General features: G+C 42.9%; 1 protein-coding gene across 1 annotated transcript; it reads right to left on the bottom strand.

Annotated features, from left to right (window-relative positions):
- Positions 1-334: 334 nt before the first annotated feature.
- On the bottom strand, positions 335-18,883 carry LOC111972505 (solute carrier family 35 member F6). Its single transcript, XM_023999503.2, has 6 exons — positions 18,697-18,883; positions 12,683-12,755; positions 11,853-12,024; positions 10,935-11,150; positions 2,438-2,548; positions 335-1,368 (listed from the first exon to the last, which is right to left on the bottom strand). The coding sequence occupies exons 1-6, from the start codon at positions 18,771-18,773 to the stop codon at positions 893-895; spliced, it is 1,125 nt and encodes a 374-aa protein (XP_023855271.1). The 5' UTR covers positions 18,774-18,883; the 3' UTR covers positions 335-892.
- Between the last annotated feature and the right edge of the window lie 376 nt (positions 18,884-19,259).

Raw genomic sequence — 19,259 nt, 5'->3', positions numbered from 1 at the left:
AACTGTTTCAGTCTTCCAGAGATTTGAGACTGGGACGGAGGTTCACCTTCCAGCAGGACAATGACCCTAAGCATACTGCTAAAGCAACACTTGAGTGGTTTAAGGGGAAACATTTAAATGTCTTGGAATGGCCTAGTCATAGCACAGACATCAATACAATTGAGAATCTGTGGTATCACTTAAAGATTGCTGTACACCAGTGGAACCCATCCAACTTGAAGGAGCTGGAGCAGTTTTACCTTGAAGAATGGGCAAAAATCCCAGTGGCTAGATGTGCCAAGCTTATAGAGACATACCCCAAAAGACTTGCTGCAAAAAGTGGCTCTACAAAGTATTGACTTTGGGGGGGGGGGGGTGAATAGTTATGTACGCTCAAGTTCTGTTTTTTGTCTTATTTCTTGTTTGTTTCCCCAAAAATATTTAGCATCTTCAAAGGGGTAGGCATGTTGTGTAATTCAAATGATACAACCCCTCCCCCAAATCTATTTTAATTCCAGGTTGTAAGGCAACAAAATAGGAAAAATGCCAAGGGGGGATGAATACTTTTGCAAGCCACTGTATCAATGACCACAGTAGCGCACTCTATCAAACGATGTTATGTTATGGTTAACCTTTTGGGGATTTATAAAATGCCTGCCACCACTGACACATTTAACCGATGCTGCAACAAGCCTTGAGGAGGGCTAGTCCAAGATCCTATCAATATATGTCACCTGGAATTTACAACCAGGAATTTACAACAGTTTTAAAGATATTGTCATGTGCAGTTATCTGAGAAATGTGTTGTCTTTATGTCACACACGCATGGTGTGGAGTACGACAGGGTTATGTTATCTACATGTCATACACACACACACTTTCAGCATGTTGCGAGGTCATCATATCAGGTCAGTTAGCCCTCTTCCTGCACCCTTCCCTCGTCCAGCAATCTCGTCCTCTCCACTGGGTTGACTTCCTCCTCCTCCACGCTGGCGCAGCACAGAATCCTTGCTAGCAGGGGGCGGTGAAGCCCGTTATACAGTGCCGCACCCACCAACAGCACAATGAAACCCAGCACCTGTAACCCATGGAACTGCTCCCAGCCCAGAGCCAGACTGACCACCCAGATGACCACAGTGCGCAGGCTGTCCAGCACCATGCGCGTGGTGGCACTGATCTCCTTGGTGACAGAGATGCCGGCAAAGTTGAAGAAGGCGATGGACACCGTATTACCGAGCAACGCCAGGATGATCATGGGATTGTGGCTGATCTGGCAGAAGGCGTCCAGCGCGTCCTCAAGGACATGGCGGGGGTTGTTGCTGAAGCTGCCCACCGGGATGTAGAAGAAGGGGACGAGGAGGAGCGAGAGGATGAAGAAGCCAAAGAACCCTGGAGAATGGAGAAGAAGGGTGGAAATTAATGGAGGCAGGGTGAATTACTAAGGGAGCGGTCGGAATGTACACAATTGTTACCTGGAGGAAAATGGAGGGTCGTGCTTTTTCAATTTCAGTTAGGGTGAGGGTTTAGTATTGTTTTATTTCATCCCTTGGGAGGGTCATGTAATTTATAATCGATTAAATGTCATATTGCTCAGTGTTTGAGAATGTGTTGGTTATTATATCTCGATGTGTGACCAATGCTGCCCCTCATCCCTGATTCTCTGCTGGGCGCGCAATATCAAGTGCGCCTAGTGTTGCCTCAATCAAATGATCAATAGCCTATACTATAAACTTTAGGCCTAGGCTATATGAAGAGCATGCTCAGAGAAGGACAGGGCAATATTATATTTCTAGGAAAATGTACTTCCTCATTTTTTGCACTGCTGGGATGGTGTATATGAAACTAGGCTACACTGATTACACACTGCAATGGATAGACATTCCCAATCATGAGCCCTGGCCTGCCCTGCTCTTGCTAATGTAAAGCCTTTTTTGCTGCCTAACCAATGGCTGTGCTGTGTACAGTGGCTCTTCGCCATGTAATGCTTACAAAATGAGTTTCTGCATATCTAAGCTTCTGGTCTGTCCATTATGTTGTAATTATTATTTTGGGTATAGGAGATGGGGACTTGTTTTTTTCCCCAAGAGTTCAGGGAGAGCCAATATATTTTACTGAATGGAGGGCCATAAAAAAAAAAAATTCTCCAAAAGTCTGATTTTCTCCAGGTATCTCGCATTATAAATAATGTACAGTACGTAATGATCTACAAACATTAGCACCATCTCAAGTACGAAATGGTGACAGACATTCTTTTCCTGTTGAAATAAATTAACAGAAATGGTTAAATAGGTCATTAAGTACTACCTACACATCTGATTAGTATGCTTGTGTTTCTTAAGAGTGTACAGCTTTGGGAGTGAAGCTTACAAACACCATTGTTACATTCTGTATATGGAGTTATACATTAACCAAATGCACACAGCCGTCCTATGTATATAGTACGTTCACTGTACCGTACCTTCAGTGCCCACTGCCCGTAAAGGATGAACATCGTGCTTGTAGACAAACTTCTCCTCCAGAACCATCTGGACAGCAGCAATGACCTGGGCCATGATGATCAGAAGGTCACCTTAGGGTTAGAAGAGATGGGTAAGGCCTTTGCACGGCAGTTCCTCATTGGACATTTATTTTAGTAAGATGTTGCTGGTGTGGGAAAACCAGTCTCTGTAGAAGCAAAATCTAAATAATGAAAAGTCAATAGCCCTGTTTGAATACCATTCAAATGTATCCTTCCCATTTTCCTTCAGGTAATCACTGATCAGATGTGACTGGACTGGTGAAATAACTGCTCTGTTAAGCTTGCCTTCAACTATCCAATCATAAGTTAGATCCGTAATTAATTCAAGTGAGGAAGGAGGGAAAGATACAGTGGGGAGAACAAGTATTTGATACACTGCCGATTTTGCAGGTTTTCCTACTTACAAAGCATGTAGAGGTCTGTAATTTTTATCATAGGTACACTTCAACTGTGAGAGACGGAATCTAAAACAAAAATCCAGAAAATCACATTGTATGATTTTTAAGTAATTCATTTGCATTTTATTGCATGACATAAGTATTTGATCACCTACCAACCAGTAAGAATTCCGGCTCTCACAGACCTGTTAGTTTTTCTTTAAGAAGCCCTCCTGTTCTCCACTCATTACCTGTATTAACTGCACCTGTTTGAACTCGTTACCTGTATAAAAGACACCTGTCCACACACTCAATCAAACAGACTCCAACCTCTCCACAATGGCCAAGACCAGAGAGCTGTGTAAGGACATCAGGGATAAAATTGTAGACCTGCACAAGGCTGGGATGGCTACAGGACAATAGGCAAGCAGCTTGGTGAGAAGGCAACAACTGTTGGCGCAATTATTAGAAAATAGAAGAAGTTCAAGATGATGGTCAATCACCCTCGGTCTGGGGCTCCATGCAAGATCTCACCTCGTGGGGCATCAATGATCATGAGGAAGGTGAGGGATCAGCCCAGAACTACACGGCAGGACCTGGTCAATGACCTGAAGAGAGCTGGGACCACAGTCTCAAAGAAAACCATTAGTAACACACTACGCCGTCATGGATTAAAATCCTGCAGCGCACACAAGGTCCCCCTGCTCAAGCAGGCGCATGTCCAGGCCCGTCTGAAGTTTGCCAATGACCATCTGGATGATCCAGAGGAGGAATGGGAGAAGGTCATGTGGTCTGATGATTCAAAAATAGAGCTTTTTGGTTCTAAACTCCACTCGCCGTGTTTGGAGGAAGAAGAAGGATGAGTACAACCCCAAGAACACCATCCCAACCGTGAAGCATGGAGGTGGAAACATCATTCTTTGGGATGCTTTTCTGCAAAGGGGACAGGACGACTGCACCGTATTGAGGGGAGGATGGATGGGGCCATGTATTGCGAGATCTTAGCCAACAACCTCCTTCCCTCAGTAAGAGCATTGATGATGGGTCGTGGCTGGGTCTTCCAGTATGACAACGACCCGAAACACACAGCCAGGGCAACTAAGGAGTGGCTCCGTAAGAAGTATCTCAAGGTCCTGGAGTGGGCTAGCCAGTCTCCAGACATGAACCCAATAGAAAATCTTTGGAGGGAGCTGAAAGTCCGTATTGCCCAGCGACAGCCCCGAAACCTGAAGGATCTGGAGAAGGTCTGTATGGAGGAGTGGCCAAAATCCCTGCTGCAGTGTGTGCAAACCTGGTCAAGAAACTACAGGAAACGTATATTCTCTGTAATTGCAAACAAACGATTCTGTACCAAATATTAAGTTCTGCTTTTCTGATGTATCAAATACTTATGTCATGCAATAAAATGCCTAATTAATTACTTAAAAATCATACAATGTGATTTTCGGGATTTTTGTTTTAGATTCCGTCTCTCACAGTTGAAGTGTACCTATGATAAAAATTACAGACCTCTACATGCTTTTTAAGTAGGAAAATCTGCAAAATCGGCAGTGTATCAAATACTTGTTCTCCCCACTGTATATTCTAAGACAGTGGTTGGTAAACACTGTTCTAAGAGTATTCGAACAGGGCCTTACCTTTGTCACTAAGTGCCCACTCATTATCCTCTTAACAATGAGTATGTTTACATGCACAGTAATAATTTAAGATTAAACTGATTATGGCAGTAGGCAGAGTAGGGCTGACACCATTTAGTTGACTGGTCGATTGTTTGATCAAGATTTGTTTTTAGTCGAGCAGCGGCAAATATATATATATATATAAAAAAAAACGTTACGGCACACGAGACGCCTGTCTAAGTGGACCAATCTATTGCGGAGGCCACACCGGTATCACCATTAGTACATTTACCATAATTTCAAATCTACAATGTTTGTTTGGTTATGGTAATTTCTGTTAATGCATTCAATATATTATTAGTCTTACCGTTGTCATTGTAGGAGTGGACACGTTGTTTGCGGAGCGCACAACCAAGGCTACACTTGTGAGGAAAAAGTTTTGGTTTATTTTATTCCATTTATGAGTTGTCAAATTATTTATTGTCTTTTGTTTGGAGCGCTCCTGTCAATCTTGAGTAAGGACACGCACCTGATTACGCATGGACTTGGGCCTAGACTACCTGGCCTGCACACAAATGTAGGCTTATAAAATGTGCCCATTTGGCAATCTGATACTATTTCTGATTGTCTTAACTCACCATCACCGCGGAGGCATTTTTTCTTCGCTTCAAAAAGCAAGTCAACTAAGTCTATTTTTACATTCATTGAGAATGACAATAGTTCCTCAACGTAGCCTATTTGAAAAGACTTTCCAGCTCTCCCTTTTGATAACCACTCAGCATGAAAGGGGGAAAAAATGTTATGTTCTGATCCGGTAGAAATGTCATAAAAAAATGTCTACCTGATTACTTCTTATATCTTGTGCAAATAGCCTACAGCTGTGTCTGTCTGTCCGGAGCTCACGGGAGCAGGAAACTCTAAGGGCCCATAATACTTCATACAATGTTGCAAGTTTGCTAGCATGAGCTTCAGACCGGACCCTTCTTCTTAATAGGGGGCGCCATTTCCACTTTGGTGAAAAATAGTGCCCAAATTAAAAGGCCTCGTATTCTGTTCTAGATCATATGATATGCATATTAATATTACTATTGGATAGAAAACACTCTGAAGTTTCTAAAACTGTTTGAATTATATCTGTGAGTAAAACAGAACTCATTTGGCAGGCAAACTTCCAAATAGGAAGTGAAAATTCTGAAATGGGTCTCTGAAGGGCTGCTCCTGTTCAATTGCTGTAACGGCTGTCTATCTCTTCCTTCTCATCTGACGAGGAGAGGCGAGAAGGATCGGAGGACCAATACGCAGAGTGGTAAGTGTCCATGTTTTAATAATATAAACTGAACACTACACAAATAACAAAATAACAAATGTGAACGAACCGAAACAGTCCTGTGTGGCACAAACACTGACACAGGAAAGAAACACCCACAAACCAACAGTGCAAACAGGCAACCTAAATATGGCTCCCAATCAGAGACAATGCAAAACACCTGCCTCTGATTGAGAACCATATCAGGCTAAATGAACAAACCTGAACATAGAAACAAATAACATAGACTGCCCACCCCAACTCACGCCCTGACCATACTAAATAAAGACAAAACAAAGGAAAATAAGTCAGAACGTGATATGGATATGTATGCACTTCATACGCCTTCCACTAGATGTCAACAGGCAGTAGAACGTTGAATGAGGTGTCTAGCCTGATGTGGGACCGAATGAGAGCTTTTGGAGTGACAGGTCAGCCATATTGGCAGTATTTTGCTGCGCACCTGGGAGCACCATATAGTTTTCTACAATGCAATAGGTAGACACGAATAAATTCTCTGGGACGTTATTGGATATATACGAGAAAAACATCCTAAAGATGGATTTTCAACTGAGTTTGACCAGTTTATTCGACATTTATTATGACTTTTGGAATTTTTCGTTCCATGCGCCAAACTTTCATGGACACGTGAGCACCACTATGCTAGCCAAAGTTGCTAATTCGACAGAAGAAATGGACATTCTAAAACAAAACAACAATTTATTGTGGAACTAGGACTCCTGGCACTGCATTCTGATGAAAGTTCATCAAAGGTAAGAGAATATTTATGATGTTATTTCGTATTTTTGTTGAATATGTTGACTCCAACATGGCGGAGAATGGCTGAGCGCTGTCTCAGATTATTGTATGCTGTGCTTTTTACTAAAGTAATTTTTTTTTTAATCTAACACAGCGGTTGCATTAAGAACCAGTGTATCTTTAATTATATGTCCAACATGTATTTTTCAGCAAAGTTTATGATTACATTTACATTACATTTAAGTCATTTAGCAGACGCTCTTATCCAGAGCGACTTACAAATTGGTGCATTCACCTTATGATATCCAGTGGAACAACCACTTTACAATAGTGCATCTAACTCTTTTAAGGGGGGGGGTTAGAAGGATTACTTTATCCTATCCTAGGTATTCCTTAAAGAGGTGGGGCGTTTCAGGTGTCTCCGAAGGTGGTGATTGACTCCGCTGACCTGGCGTCGTGAGGGAGTTTGTTCCACCATTGGGTTGCCAGAGCAGCGAACAGTTTTGGACCTGGGCTGAGCGGAACTGTACTTCCTCAGAGTAGGGAGGCGAGCAGGCCAGAGGTGGATGAACGCAGTGCCCTTGTTTGGGTGTAGGGCCTGATCAGAGCCTGAAGTACGGAGGTGCCGTTCCCCTCACAGCTCCGTAGGCAAGCACCATGGTCTTGTAGCGGATGCGAGCTTCAACTGGAAGCCAGCAGGGAGAGAGCGGAGGAGCGGGGTGACGTGAGAGAACTTGGGAAAGTTGAACACCAGACGGGCTGCGGCGTTCTGGATGAGTTGTAGGGTTTAATGGCACAGGCAGGGAGCCCAGCCAACAGCGAGTTGCAGTAATCCAGACGGGAGATGGACAAGTGCCTGGATTAGGACCGCCGCGCTTCCTGCGTGAGGCAGGGTCGTACTCTGGCGAATGTTTGTAGAGCAGGGGTGTCAAAGTCAAATGGACGGAGGGCCAAATAAAAAATTTAGCTACAAGCCGAGGGCCGGACTGTTCGAATGTTCATTGAAAAAATTTAAATGACCGATATAGTCTAGTGAACCTAATTGAAAACTACTGAAACCTAACAAATATATTCCAATATGATCAGATAAATAAAGCAATATTTTCTTATGGCTCTGTCAGTAATCTTTAATTTTCAACAGACACAAAAGACAAATTCCTTTATATAAAAATCCCCATAACATGAACATTAAATGAAAGAAACCGGTATTCAAGGCACCATCAGTAGCCTATATTTTCTATTTTAGCAAAAGTGGGCTAAATTTACTTCAAAGAAAAAACAATAATAGCAATTTTCTATCATCCACTCAAACTGAAATATTTTTAAAATATAATTGGATTGAAATACAATAAAATAAAGTGCAAAAATCTATTAATCAAAAACAACACTTTGTTTAAGGAGAAGTAACATGCAGTGAAAAACAAATATTAAACTTTAATTTTAAACTTGAAACTTGAGTAAAAACTCTAAATATGTGATTGCACCAGTAATGTTCACTTGTTTGACGTTGAGGTGATACTTGGTTGGTGTTCCCATCTTTTCCACAAGTTCATCAATGTTCGGGTAAGGCTCTGAGCTGAGGAAATCCTCAGAATTGAGTGGAGGTGTTCAGCCAGTAAGTCACTTCTGTGTGATGTTTTGTTCAGGTTCATCAAAGAAAACAGTTGTTCACACAGGGTATGTGCTGCCAAACATAGACAACCGTTTGAGCAGCCTGGGATGCGCAGCTGGGGCATTGTGTCGGGGAGGAAACGGGCGAACTCCGCAGCACACCCACTGCCGCATATTTTGCCCTCAGTGCATCACTTGCATTGGAGGTCAATCACTCCATTTGGAGGTTTGGTGGTGAGCTTTCCACGTCAACAGCAAATGGGTTACGAGCAGTTCCAACCTGCTTTTTGTGCTTCAAAGTCAGCAAAATCGGCGTCGAAAGTCTCACCTGTCGCGTTTTCCTCTTTCATCTTTCCCGTATCTTCGCCACCAGTCCGCTCCTGTGTCCACACATCGCAGGTGCGCTCCGTCGGTTGTCAAACCCACGAGTTTTCCCAAGGCAGCTCCATCTCATTTACACATCTTGACACCTCTTCATACCAAATCATGCCCCGTAGTCTGCTGCCACTGCATTAGGACGTAAAGCCAAAAACTCCTCTGTCACGCTTAGGCTGGAGTCCACTCCGCGGAATGAAAATTTGACAACTGGGCAATGTCAGAAATGTCGGTGCTCTCATCCACACCAAGGAATATGCAATGAAATCTTTTCCCTTTTTCACAAGCTGCTCTTTTAGATTGATGAGGACAACTGGTCTTACTCTCTCGGCAATGGTGTTTCTGCTCAGACTCACATTTAAAAAGAGTTGCCTTTTTTTCTGGGCAAACTTCGGCACAAACTTAATCATGCAGTTTTTATGAAATCCCCCTCCGTAAATGGCCGGGCTGATTTAGCGATCTCTTCTGCCAAAAAAAACTGGCCTTGACAGCAGCCTGGCCTTGTGATTTGGCTTTTTTTGAACAAGCCTGTCGAGATTTGAGGCCTCGTTTAATTCCTCCTGCCTTTTGTAGCCTTTGTTCCATGTCCATATTCTTGTTTTGTCCGCGTGTTTCGTTTACATAATGTCGTCTCAGATTATAACTCTTTCAGTACCGCCACACTTTCTCCACACAGAAGACACACAGGTTTTCCAGCTACCTCCGTGAACATATAACTCCGACTCCCACCTTGTTTTTAAACCCCCGGTTCTCAGTGTCACCTTCCGTTTTGCCATTTTGATGGGTATCTGAAAGTTAATTTTACTGTGTGCTGACGACTGCTGTGCCAATAAAATTGAAATGAAGCAGCCACTGCTCGGTGCGTCACCGTTGCATTGTGGGAAATGTAGTATTGGTGCGTGTAAAAGATCTGCGGGTGCCGGCTTGCTGCGGTCTGCGGGCCGCGTTCTAATAATAAATCAAGATCATCCCAGGGCCGTAAAAAACCTTCCGCGGGCCGGATGGGCCCGCGGGCCTTGACTCTGACATATATGTTGTAGAGCATGAACCTACAGGAACGGGTCACCGCCTTGATGTTAGTTAGGAACGACAGGGTGTTGTCCAGGATCACGCCAAGGTTCTTAGCACTCTGGGAGGAGGACACAATGGAGTTGCAACCGTGATGGCGAGATCATGGAACGGGCAGTCCTCCCCGGAGAGAAAGAGCCAGCTTCCGTCCTGCGCGAGGATTCCAGCTGAGGTGGTGATCCGTCATCCACACTGATATGTCTGCCAGACATGCAGAGATGCGATTCACCACCTGGTTATCAGAGGGGGGAAAGGAGAAGATTAATTGTGTGTCGTCTGCAAATGAAATGATGAGTTTTTCTGTTAGATTACGTGACTCTCCAAAATTTCTCCGGACAATTTGGAGCATTTTTGCGCCATGTTCACAATGTAAAACCAGGATTTGTAGCTATAAATATGCACATTTTCAAACAAAACATAAATGTATTGTATAACATGATGTTATAAGACTGTCATCTGATGAAGTTGTTCAAAGGTTAGTGATTATTTTTATCTCTATTTGTGGGTTTCGTGAAAGCTATCTTTGCGGTGAAAAAATGGCGTTGTGTTTTGGGCTATTGTGGTGAGCTAACATAAATATATGTTGTGTTTTCGCTGTAAAACATTTTAAAAATCGGACAAGTTGGCTGGATTCACAAGATGTTTATCTTTCATTTGCTGTATTGGACTTGTGATTTCATTAAATTATATTATATTCCCTGTGGCGCTAGGCTAGGCTATCCTAGTCAGCGTTTCTGATGAGGAGGATCCCGGATCCGGGAGGGTGATTAAGTACAATGTTCAAGTTCCTTACAGACAGGCCATGCATAGCCAATGTGATTTATAGGATATTTTATACCTGTGGGCTGCAATGTTTTTATTTGTTGGCTTGATGTAGGCAATCTTTTACATGTATTTGATCTGCGTACAACCCACGCAAGCTTCCTTCTTTTGCAGAAGTATATTGAGTTTGGAAAAACTGGATGTATTCATCTTAGAAATAGTTTTCACATACAAACTTCATATGTCCGAACTCAGACTCAAATAGGCTTCACAAAAATAACACGTTCGCTGTGGTAGAATGTTTATTTTGATTGGTGATTTTCTGCATTTATCGAAGTCCCATCAGGTAGCCTGATTTCCGATGTGTCAATGTAAACAGGGTTAAGGAAATTGTTCTTCTTGCAAAGCATGTAAACATTTAAAATCAAACTATTATATTAATCTAACTATTCACAATAATTGTATTATTGTGTGAATGTAACCATACTCATTGTGTTCTAACAGTCCTACCCTTGCTCCTACAAGTATCCCCTTCCAACCCACCATTCTCTCTACCTTACCAGTGATGACCTCGCTAAGTTTGTGAGAGTCGTCCTTGTGTCCGCTCATGAAGTCCGCCAGGCCCACCACTATCAGGCCCAGGATGGTGATGAGGATGCCTGTCCACTGACTGGCTACCAGGCGGCGCCCTAGGAAGGCCACTGACAGCAGGCCTGTGAAGATGACCACTGCCCCGCGCAACATCTGGAAGCTGGAGGCGCTCGTCATGTTCAGAGCTGGGGAAGAGAGTCACAGAGGGTCACAGACAGAGCTTGGTTCAAATAGGGCGGCAGGTATCCTAGCGGTTAATAGTGCTGTGCCAGTAACCGAAACATTGCTGGTTCAAATCCCTGAGCCGACTAGGTGAAAGGCACTTAACACTAATTGCTCCTGTAAGTCGCTCTGGACAAGAGTGTCTGCTAAATGACTAAAATGTAAATAGGATTTCTTGTTTCAATATGTCTGCCCGGAGTGGCAAATGGGCAGCAGTTGCACTTTGGGACTATTCAATTGGTTCAACTGGCAATTAGTTCCAGGCAAAAGAAAGCAAATACTATTTGAACCCAGGTCTGCAGGCAGTCAGCACAAACTTTCACTATGACAATCTAGAGTTCTCAGATATTGTGTTACAGTTCCTTAATAAGATGGAAGATACATCACAGGAACTTCAAGTTCAATGGAAAAACGTGTTTGTAATTGTGTCTCTGACCATAATGTTACAGATAATTTTGAATTCCTTGCAGTTTTTGAAAAATACTTTTGAAGAATATAACTTTTTGATGTAGCCCTTTTTGATGTGAATTGTCACATTCAAATATTTTATGTAAGGTGCGAGGGAGTTAAATGGCGGCTCAAGCAACGAGCAACATGCCCAGAAACTCTGGAGCCCACTGCAATACCAAATGAAGATAAATATCCCAGATGTCGGGGTCACGTACCAACATACATGATGGAGGTAGCGGTCATGTCACAAAGGGCAGGGAAAAGGAAGAGGAGGGGGTTGAAGCTCTGGCCCGTGTTCATCTTGGGCTCTGGTTTCCGTCTATCGTGACAAAGCAGCATGTGGAAGACAGCCAGACAACTGAGCTCCCCCAGGAACATCCCTACGGCCTAGAGAGCGGAGGCAGAGGGGTAGAAGGAGAGAGAGAGCGGAGGCAGAGGGGTAGAAGGAGAGGAGGGGAACGAGAGGAAGCAGAGGGTAGAAGAGGAGAGAGAGAGGAAGCAGAGGGGTAGAAGAGAGAGAGAGAGGCAGATGGGTAGAAGGAGAGAGAGAGAAGGGCGAGAGAGGCGAGGTAGAGAGCAGAGAGAAGAGGCAGAGAGCAGAGGGTAGAAGGAGAGAGAGAGGGCAGAGGGGGTAGAAGGAGAGAGAGAGGCAGAGGGGGTAGAAGGAGAGAGAGAGGCAGAGGGGGTAGAAGGAGAGAGAGAGGCAGAGGGGGTAGAAGGAGAGAGAGAGGCAGAGGGGGTAGAAGGAGAGAGAGAGGCAGAGGGTAGAAGGAGAAGAGAGCAGAGGGGTAGAAGAGAGAGGAGAGCAGAGGGGGTTAGAAGGAGAGAGAGAGCAGAGCGGTAGAAGAGAGAGAGAGGAGAGGGGGTAGAAGGAGAGAGAGAGGCAGAGGGGTAGAAGGAGAGAGAGAGGGGAGGCAGGAGTGACAGACACTGAGCAAGAAAAAATAACAATGACACATTTAATCCATTCAAAATGTTGATAAAGACAAGTGACTGATTTAGGTCTTAGCTTACACACTATGTATTTTTATTTGAAAGACTGTACCTGTACAAATGGGTGGGCGAATGCGTGTTCAGGGGAGTCTTTACAACCCTTTGCGGAGAACATGTCAGCCCATCTGGGGGAGAAGAGAATGTTGATTAAGTTTGCTCAAGAATGTCACACCAGGTCTCCCGAGTGGCGCAGCAGTCTAAGGCACTGCATTGCAGTGCTTGAGGTGTCACTACAGCCCCAGGTTCGATCCCAGGCTGTATCACAGCCGACCTTGACTGGGAGACCCATGAGGCGGCGCACAATTGGCCCAGCATCGTTCGGGTTAGGGGAGGGTTTAACCGGCCGGGATTTCCTTGTCCCATCGTGCTCTAGCGACTCCTTGCGGCGGGCCGGGTGCCTGCAAACTGACCTGGCCAGTTGGACAGTGTTTCCTCCAACACATTGGTGTGGCTGGCTTTCGGGTTATGTGAGCAATGTGTCAAGAAACCTTGGAAGGGTTGTGTTTCAGAGGACGCAAGGCTCTCGACCTTCGCCTCTCCCGAGTCCATATGGGAGTTGCAGCGATGGAACAAGACAGTAACTACCAATGAATTTGCTGTTTGTTTTGGTTGTATCTCAGATTAATTTCAATTGGGGACAAAATAATGGTAAATAATGTAGCGTCATTTTGGAGTCACTTTTATTGTTAATGAAAATAGAATATGTTTATAAATACTTCTACATTAATGTGGATGCTCCCATGATTACGGATAGTCCTGAATGAATCGGCAATAATGATGAGTGAAAAAGCTACGGACACACAAATATCATACATACATACAGTGCATTCGGAAAGTATTCAGACCCCTTGACTTTTTCCACATTTTGTTACGTTACAGAAGTATTCTAAAATTGATTAAATTATAATTTTTCCTCATCAATCTAAACACAATACCCCATAATGACAAAGCGAAAACAGGTTTTAATATTTTTTTTCAAATGTATAACAAAAATGTACAAAAATTATTTACATAGGTATTCAGACCCTTTGCTATGAGACTCGAAATTGAGCTCAGGTGCATCCTGTTTCCATTGATCATCCTTGAGATGTTTCTATAACTTGATTGGAGTCCACCTGTGGTAAATTCAATTGATAGGACATGATTTGGAAAGGCACACACCTGTCTATATAAGGTCCCACAGTTGACAGTGCATGGCAGAGCAAAAACCAAGCCATGAGGTTGAAAGAAAGAGCTCAGAGACGGGATTGGATCATGGCACAGATCTGGGGAAGGGTACCAAAACATATCTGCAGCATTGAAGGACCCAAAGAACACAGTTGCCATCATTCTTAAATGGAAGAAGTTTGGAACCACCAAGACTCTTCCTAGAGCTGGCCGCCTGGCCAAACTGAGCAATCGGGGGAGAAGGGCCTTGGTGAGGGAGGTGACCAAGTACCCAATGGTCACTGACAGAGCTCCAGAGTTCCTCTATGGAGATGGGAGAACCTTCCAGAATGACAACCATCTCTGGAGCACTCCACCAAATCAGGCCTTTATGGTAGAATGGCCAGACGAAAGCCACTCCTCAGTAAAAGGCACATGACAGCCCACTTGGAGTTTGCCTAAAGCCCTCTCAGACCATGAGAAACAAGATTCTCTGGTCTGATGAAACCAAGATTGAACTCTTTGGCATGAATGCCAAGCGTCACGTCTGGAGGAAACCTGGCACCATCTCTACGGTGAAGCATGGTGATGGCAGCATCATGCTGTGGGGATGTTTTTCAGCGGCAGGGACTGGGAGACTAATCAGGATTGAGAGAAAGATGAACGGAGCGAAGTACAGAGAGATCCTTGATGAAAACTTGCTCCAGAGTGCTCAGGACCTCAGCGAAGGTTCACCTTCCAACAGGACAACGACCCTAAGCACACAGCCAAGACCTGAAAATAGCTGTGCAGCGACGCTCCCCTTCCAACCTGACAGAGCTTGAGAGGATCTGCAGAGAAGTGCAGAAGTGCAGGAAATACAGGTGTGCCAAGCTTGTAGCGTCATACCCAAGAAGACTCAAATCAGTAATTGCTGTCAAAGGTGCTTCAACAAAGTACTGAGTAAAGGGTCTGAATACTTGTGTAATTATTTCTAATAAATTTGCAAAAATGTCTAAAATCCTGTTTTTGCTTTGTCATTATTGTCACCCCCTGATCTGTTTCACCTGTCCTTGTGCTTGTCTCCACCCCCTCCAGGTGCCGTTTTCTGTCTGTCTGTGCCAGTTTGTCTTGTTAGGTCAAGCCTACCAGTGTTTTGTGTCTCAGCTCCTGCTTTTTCCAGTTTCTCTTTTCTCGCCCGCCTGGTTTTGACCCTTGCCTGTCCTGACTCCGAACCCGTCTGCCTGACCACTCTGCCTGACCCTGACTGCTGTCCTGTACCTTTGCTCCTACTCTGGACTACTGAACTCTGCCTGCCCCTGCCTGCCTTCCTGTACCTTTGCTCCTACTCTGGACTACTGAACTCTGCCTGCCCCTGCCTGCCTTCCTGTACCTTTGCTCCTACTCTGGATTATCGACCCCTGCCTGCCTTGACCTGTCGTTTGCCTGCCCCTGTGGTTACAATAAACATTGTTACTTCACACAGTCTGCACTTGGGTCTTACCTTGATCCCTGATAATTATGGGGTATTGTGTGTAGATTGATGAGGAAAAAACATAATTTAATCAATTTTAGAATAAGGCTGTAATTTAAGAAAATGTGGAAAAAGTCAAGGGATCTGAATGCACTGTACATACAGAAATCTTGACTTTTCACATTTTGTTTCGTTTCAGCCTTATTCTAAAATGGATCAAATTGTTTTCCTCCCCTCATCAATCTACACACAATACCTCAATGATGAAGCAAAAACAGTTGGATTTTTTTATAGCTATTTTTTTTTTTTTTACTGACACAAGTATGCAGACCTTTTACTCAGTACTTTGTTGAAGCACAGGGTAGGCTGTCATTGTAAATAATAATTTGTTCTTAACTGACTTGCCTAGTTAAGTAAAAAGGTATGAAAAAAATGGAAATAACATTTAGAAAAATTGCACTTGATATGCGTTTAAAGGCTATGGATGAGAAAGTTAACTTAACATTTCCAAATGTGTGTCAGTTGCATGCTGCTTTGTGATCTATTAACAGCAAGGGTTGCATTAAATAGGCTAAATATTTTTTACTGATGCATTTAGCAATATTCAATTCATACGCACAAAAGCATTCACTGTGAAAGTTGATGAGCTATATATGAATGGCCTACATGCAGCCTATGTGCAGCACTTAGCTCAATTGATCAAATCAGTTATTGCTTTCTTGTGCCAACCGCGAGCAACACCTGTCTAACTCAGACATTCCTCTCGAAACACAGGGATGTCGAATTCACATGGGACTAGCAGAGGACCATGGAGTTCGCCAAAAAACAGTAGGTTATTCTGTCTGTAATTGTTACTCTCCTGCCACGTAGAAATGACTGACATAGCAGATTTGGACGCGACTAAAAATACAGATGTGGTGTTTTGTGCTCGTGCACATAATTACATTACCCGACCTCCCCCAGTAAAACTAATCCCATCCGAATAGGGCACAATTGGGKATATCATATCAGACAGCAAAATTGATGCAGAAGACAAGACAAATAAACTTGAAACGGGGGAATGTTTACTCGTTGCTCAGGAGGTAAAGGGAAAGTCAGATGTGTGGAATACATTTGTCTTGCTGTGGAAAATACTGGAGATCAATAAAAAGGTTAGGAGCAAGCTCTACGTGCATATTATGTGCACCAAACAGGCGCTGTATAGATTACAACAATTTTCCTGACCATTTGGAACAATGTAAAGACTAAATAAATTCTAAGCATACTAGAGAGTTAGTTTTTTAAGCCTTTATTACAGCAAAGACTAAAAACAGTCGCATTCATTTGCGAATGCAATTTCCAAATTGAACGGTTTATTTATTGATTGAAGCAAATTATTCAAGGCTCGCTTTGTTTTATTTTAAAACTAAAATGCTTGATTGCATTTCAAATCATGAATGACTCGAATGCTGTATGATGACATTAACAAATTAATGATTGATTCAGTAGCCTATATAAGTATTGAAATATAGGCCTAAGTAAGTTACAGTATTAAGACTAAACAGGATGTGCTTTTAGGCCTAAAGCTCAGTGGTGGTTATACGAGGCTGCTATACTAAGCCTACTAATGATAATTACATTATTTATAATAATAATAGTAATAATAACAATAAGATCAAGAAAAAGGAGCGTGTTAATAAATATAATTTTTCGGACAATTTGGAACAGCCTAATAAACAAATCATTGTGTTTTGCCAGATGTCTAGCCTGCATTTTCCGTACTTGACGGCCATGTGCTTAGCTTTCAAATAGCTAAAAGCGAGCTCGTTGGAGAGTGTGTGTGTGTACTTCCGTTTGTACCACCGCATGGTAAAACAACGCACGAGTTGAAAATACTGAACGCATGCGGTACACAGAATGCACCACAGCCTAGTGCGGTACCCCCAACATTGCGTTACTGACTGCTCCATTGACAATGAATGACTTCCGCCGGAATGCAATGAGTTTGATGCATCGGGTGGACATGAGGCGTCAGTCTCGTCTCTGCTCCACACACACTGAACAGATTCCGATACGCTGTTTTGAGTTTTTATGCAACTTGATGAATTTATTTATTGTTATTATTAATTAATTAATATATATATATATATAAAACTATATAATTATTATGTCCCCCCACTTCTAAAAGCAAAGTTGCGCCCCTGCAGGAACTGAACATATAGCTCACAGAAAAATGGAATTCAAATGATTTTATAGATGTTGTTTAAAAAATAAAAAAAATACCCAACATTTCAGTTAATCGGTCAGCACTAGCACCTATTGGCTTTTATAGTCCAATAGGCCTAACCAGTAGAGGCATGACTGGCATGTGAGTGTTCTCCTTGCTGATTCAATAGAAGGGATGTAGTAGTCACAGTGCCACACAACGTGATGATGCCGCCTTTTCCCTCACACATCAGCAGATTGAGCTCCATATCACAAATATGCCCGATTGAGTCACCGGTTTATTGACAAAATGTAGCTCTTGATCTGAAGACATTTGACATTCACACACTGCCAAGTTTTAACACAGTTGGTCAAATCCACTCAAAGGGTCTTCGCAAATTACCCCTAAAAGAAATGTAAAAAATTCTACACAAGAAGCAACTGTTCTCAGTTCAAGATAACATTCTCCTCAGTGATATGCAGACAGTGAAGGGTTTGGTTTCAGGTGACTGCTCTGGTAAGAAGTCCCAAAAAGTGGATGAAACTTGATCTCTCTATTTGCTACATTGACTCATTTCACTGAGCAAGAGCAACCATGTGTAACATACAGTATCCATACGGAGGGACTTTTGCCAGACTAGACCACATCTTTGACAAAATGTTAAAAGTTGATCAGGTGTCATTTCCACATGACATAAAAAAGCAGAGTATCAGAACTACGACCTGTAACCCCAATCCACATCCTATTTTGCATGACATCAAAATAAGTTAAACTGCTGTAATTTACAGAAGTCAATTTAGAGTCTTGTCTGTTTTGTGGCACAAAGCCAGTGATTTGCTGAGGCAACAGTGTCCTGCATTTCATGACATGACAAGACATGAATCAACAGTGACGCAAGGCAAACGTGAAAGGTTTCCTTGTGTCTGGCATTTTGTCTAATGTCTAGCAATTTCACAATTTCAAATGTAATCATACATTACATTGACACCTGTAATTAAACTTACAGAATATCATTATCAACCATGCTTGATTGTATGAAAATGTATTTATTTACAAAGACGGTGGAAATATATACCTTTCCCAAATGTAAGCTACCATGAATCGCCAATTTAGACAACAGTTGATACAAATATATTGAGGAACAACTCTGTTTACCAGGAACAGTGCAATAAACATGAAAAACAGCCCGAATCGTGATGGTCTAACACGCATTACATTAGACGTTGGCTACATTGTAAACACGGTGACATCAATGGACAACATATCTGAAGCGTTCACTTACTTTGCCGATAGCGTGTTGATAGAGCCGGTTGTGAGCATAAGACCCGCAAGAAAGAGTTGATACTTTGTCCAAGCCATGTTGGACGTGCGAGGATATAATATACAATTACTAAAAACTTTGTTTCAAACCCAGCAAGATGTTTACCAGCAACCGTGTGCACTCTATCTGCCTACAGAAATTCAATCACATGACTTTGAGTGTGTCAGCTGACTGAGTGCGCACAAGCAGTGAAAGGATGGTTTCTGGCTCGTGGGGCATTTTTCCCTGAATGATGCCTGAAAGGCAACCCTGTCTCCTACGGAGTAGGTTACTTTTTGAAGACACGGACTGCTTCTGTATGTGTATACTGTTTAATACAACGTAATAAAAGGACATTCAAGCCCCTCCTATGTCACTGCTCAACATTAACATTACACCACATCTCCCTTTCTGAAGAACAAAGGGTATGTTACCTTTGTCTCAGCAGGTCAAAGGGGGATTTATTCTGCCCTTGTAAACCAGACCTGTTCCTAACTTTGAGCCTGTTTCTTATACTGAGGTATATAAAGCACTAAAGGCTATAG

This window comes from Salvelinus sp. IW2-2015, linkage group LG14 (genome assembly GCF_002910315.2).
Source record: "Salvelinus sp. IW2-2015 linkage group LG14, ASM291031v2, whole genome shotgun sequence".
In the NCBI taxonomy this organism is placed as follows: Eukaryota; Metazoa; Chordata; class Actinopteri; order Salmoniformes; family Salmonidae; genus Salvelinus; species Salvelinus sp. IW2-2015.
Note: the sequence above shows the minus strand (reverse complement) of the source record. Positions and strands in the feature narration are given on the sequence as shown.

What these genes read in the sequence shown, in the direction of transcription:
- LOC111972505 (XM_023999503.2), bottom strand. Translation starts at nt 18,773, where the DNA reads ATGGCTTGGACAAAGTATCAACTCTTTCTTGCGGGTCTTATGCTCACA. An exon ending in TCGCCCACCCATTTGTACAG is followed by an intron (nt 12,025 to 12,682) that starts GTACAGTCTTTC and finishes TCCGCTCTCTAG; the next exon opens with GCCGTAGGGATGTTCCTGGG. An exon ending in ACTTAGCGAGGTCATCACTG is followed by an intron (nt 2,549 to 10,934) that starts GTAAGGTAGAGA and finishes TCTAACCCTAAG; the next exon opens with GTGACCTTCTGATCATCATG.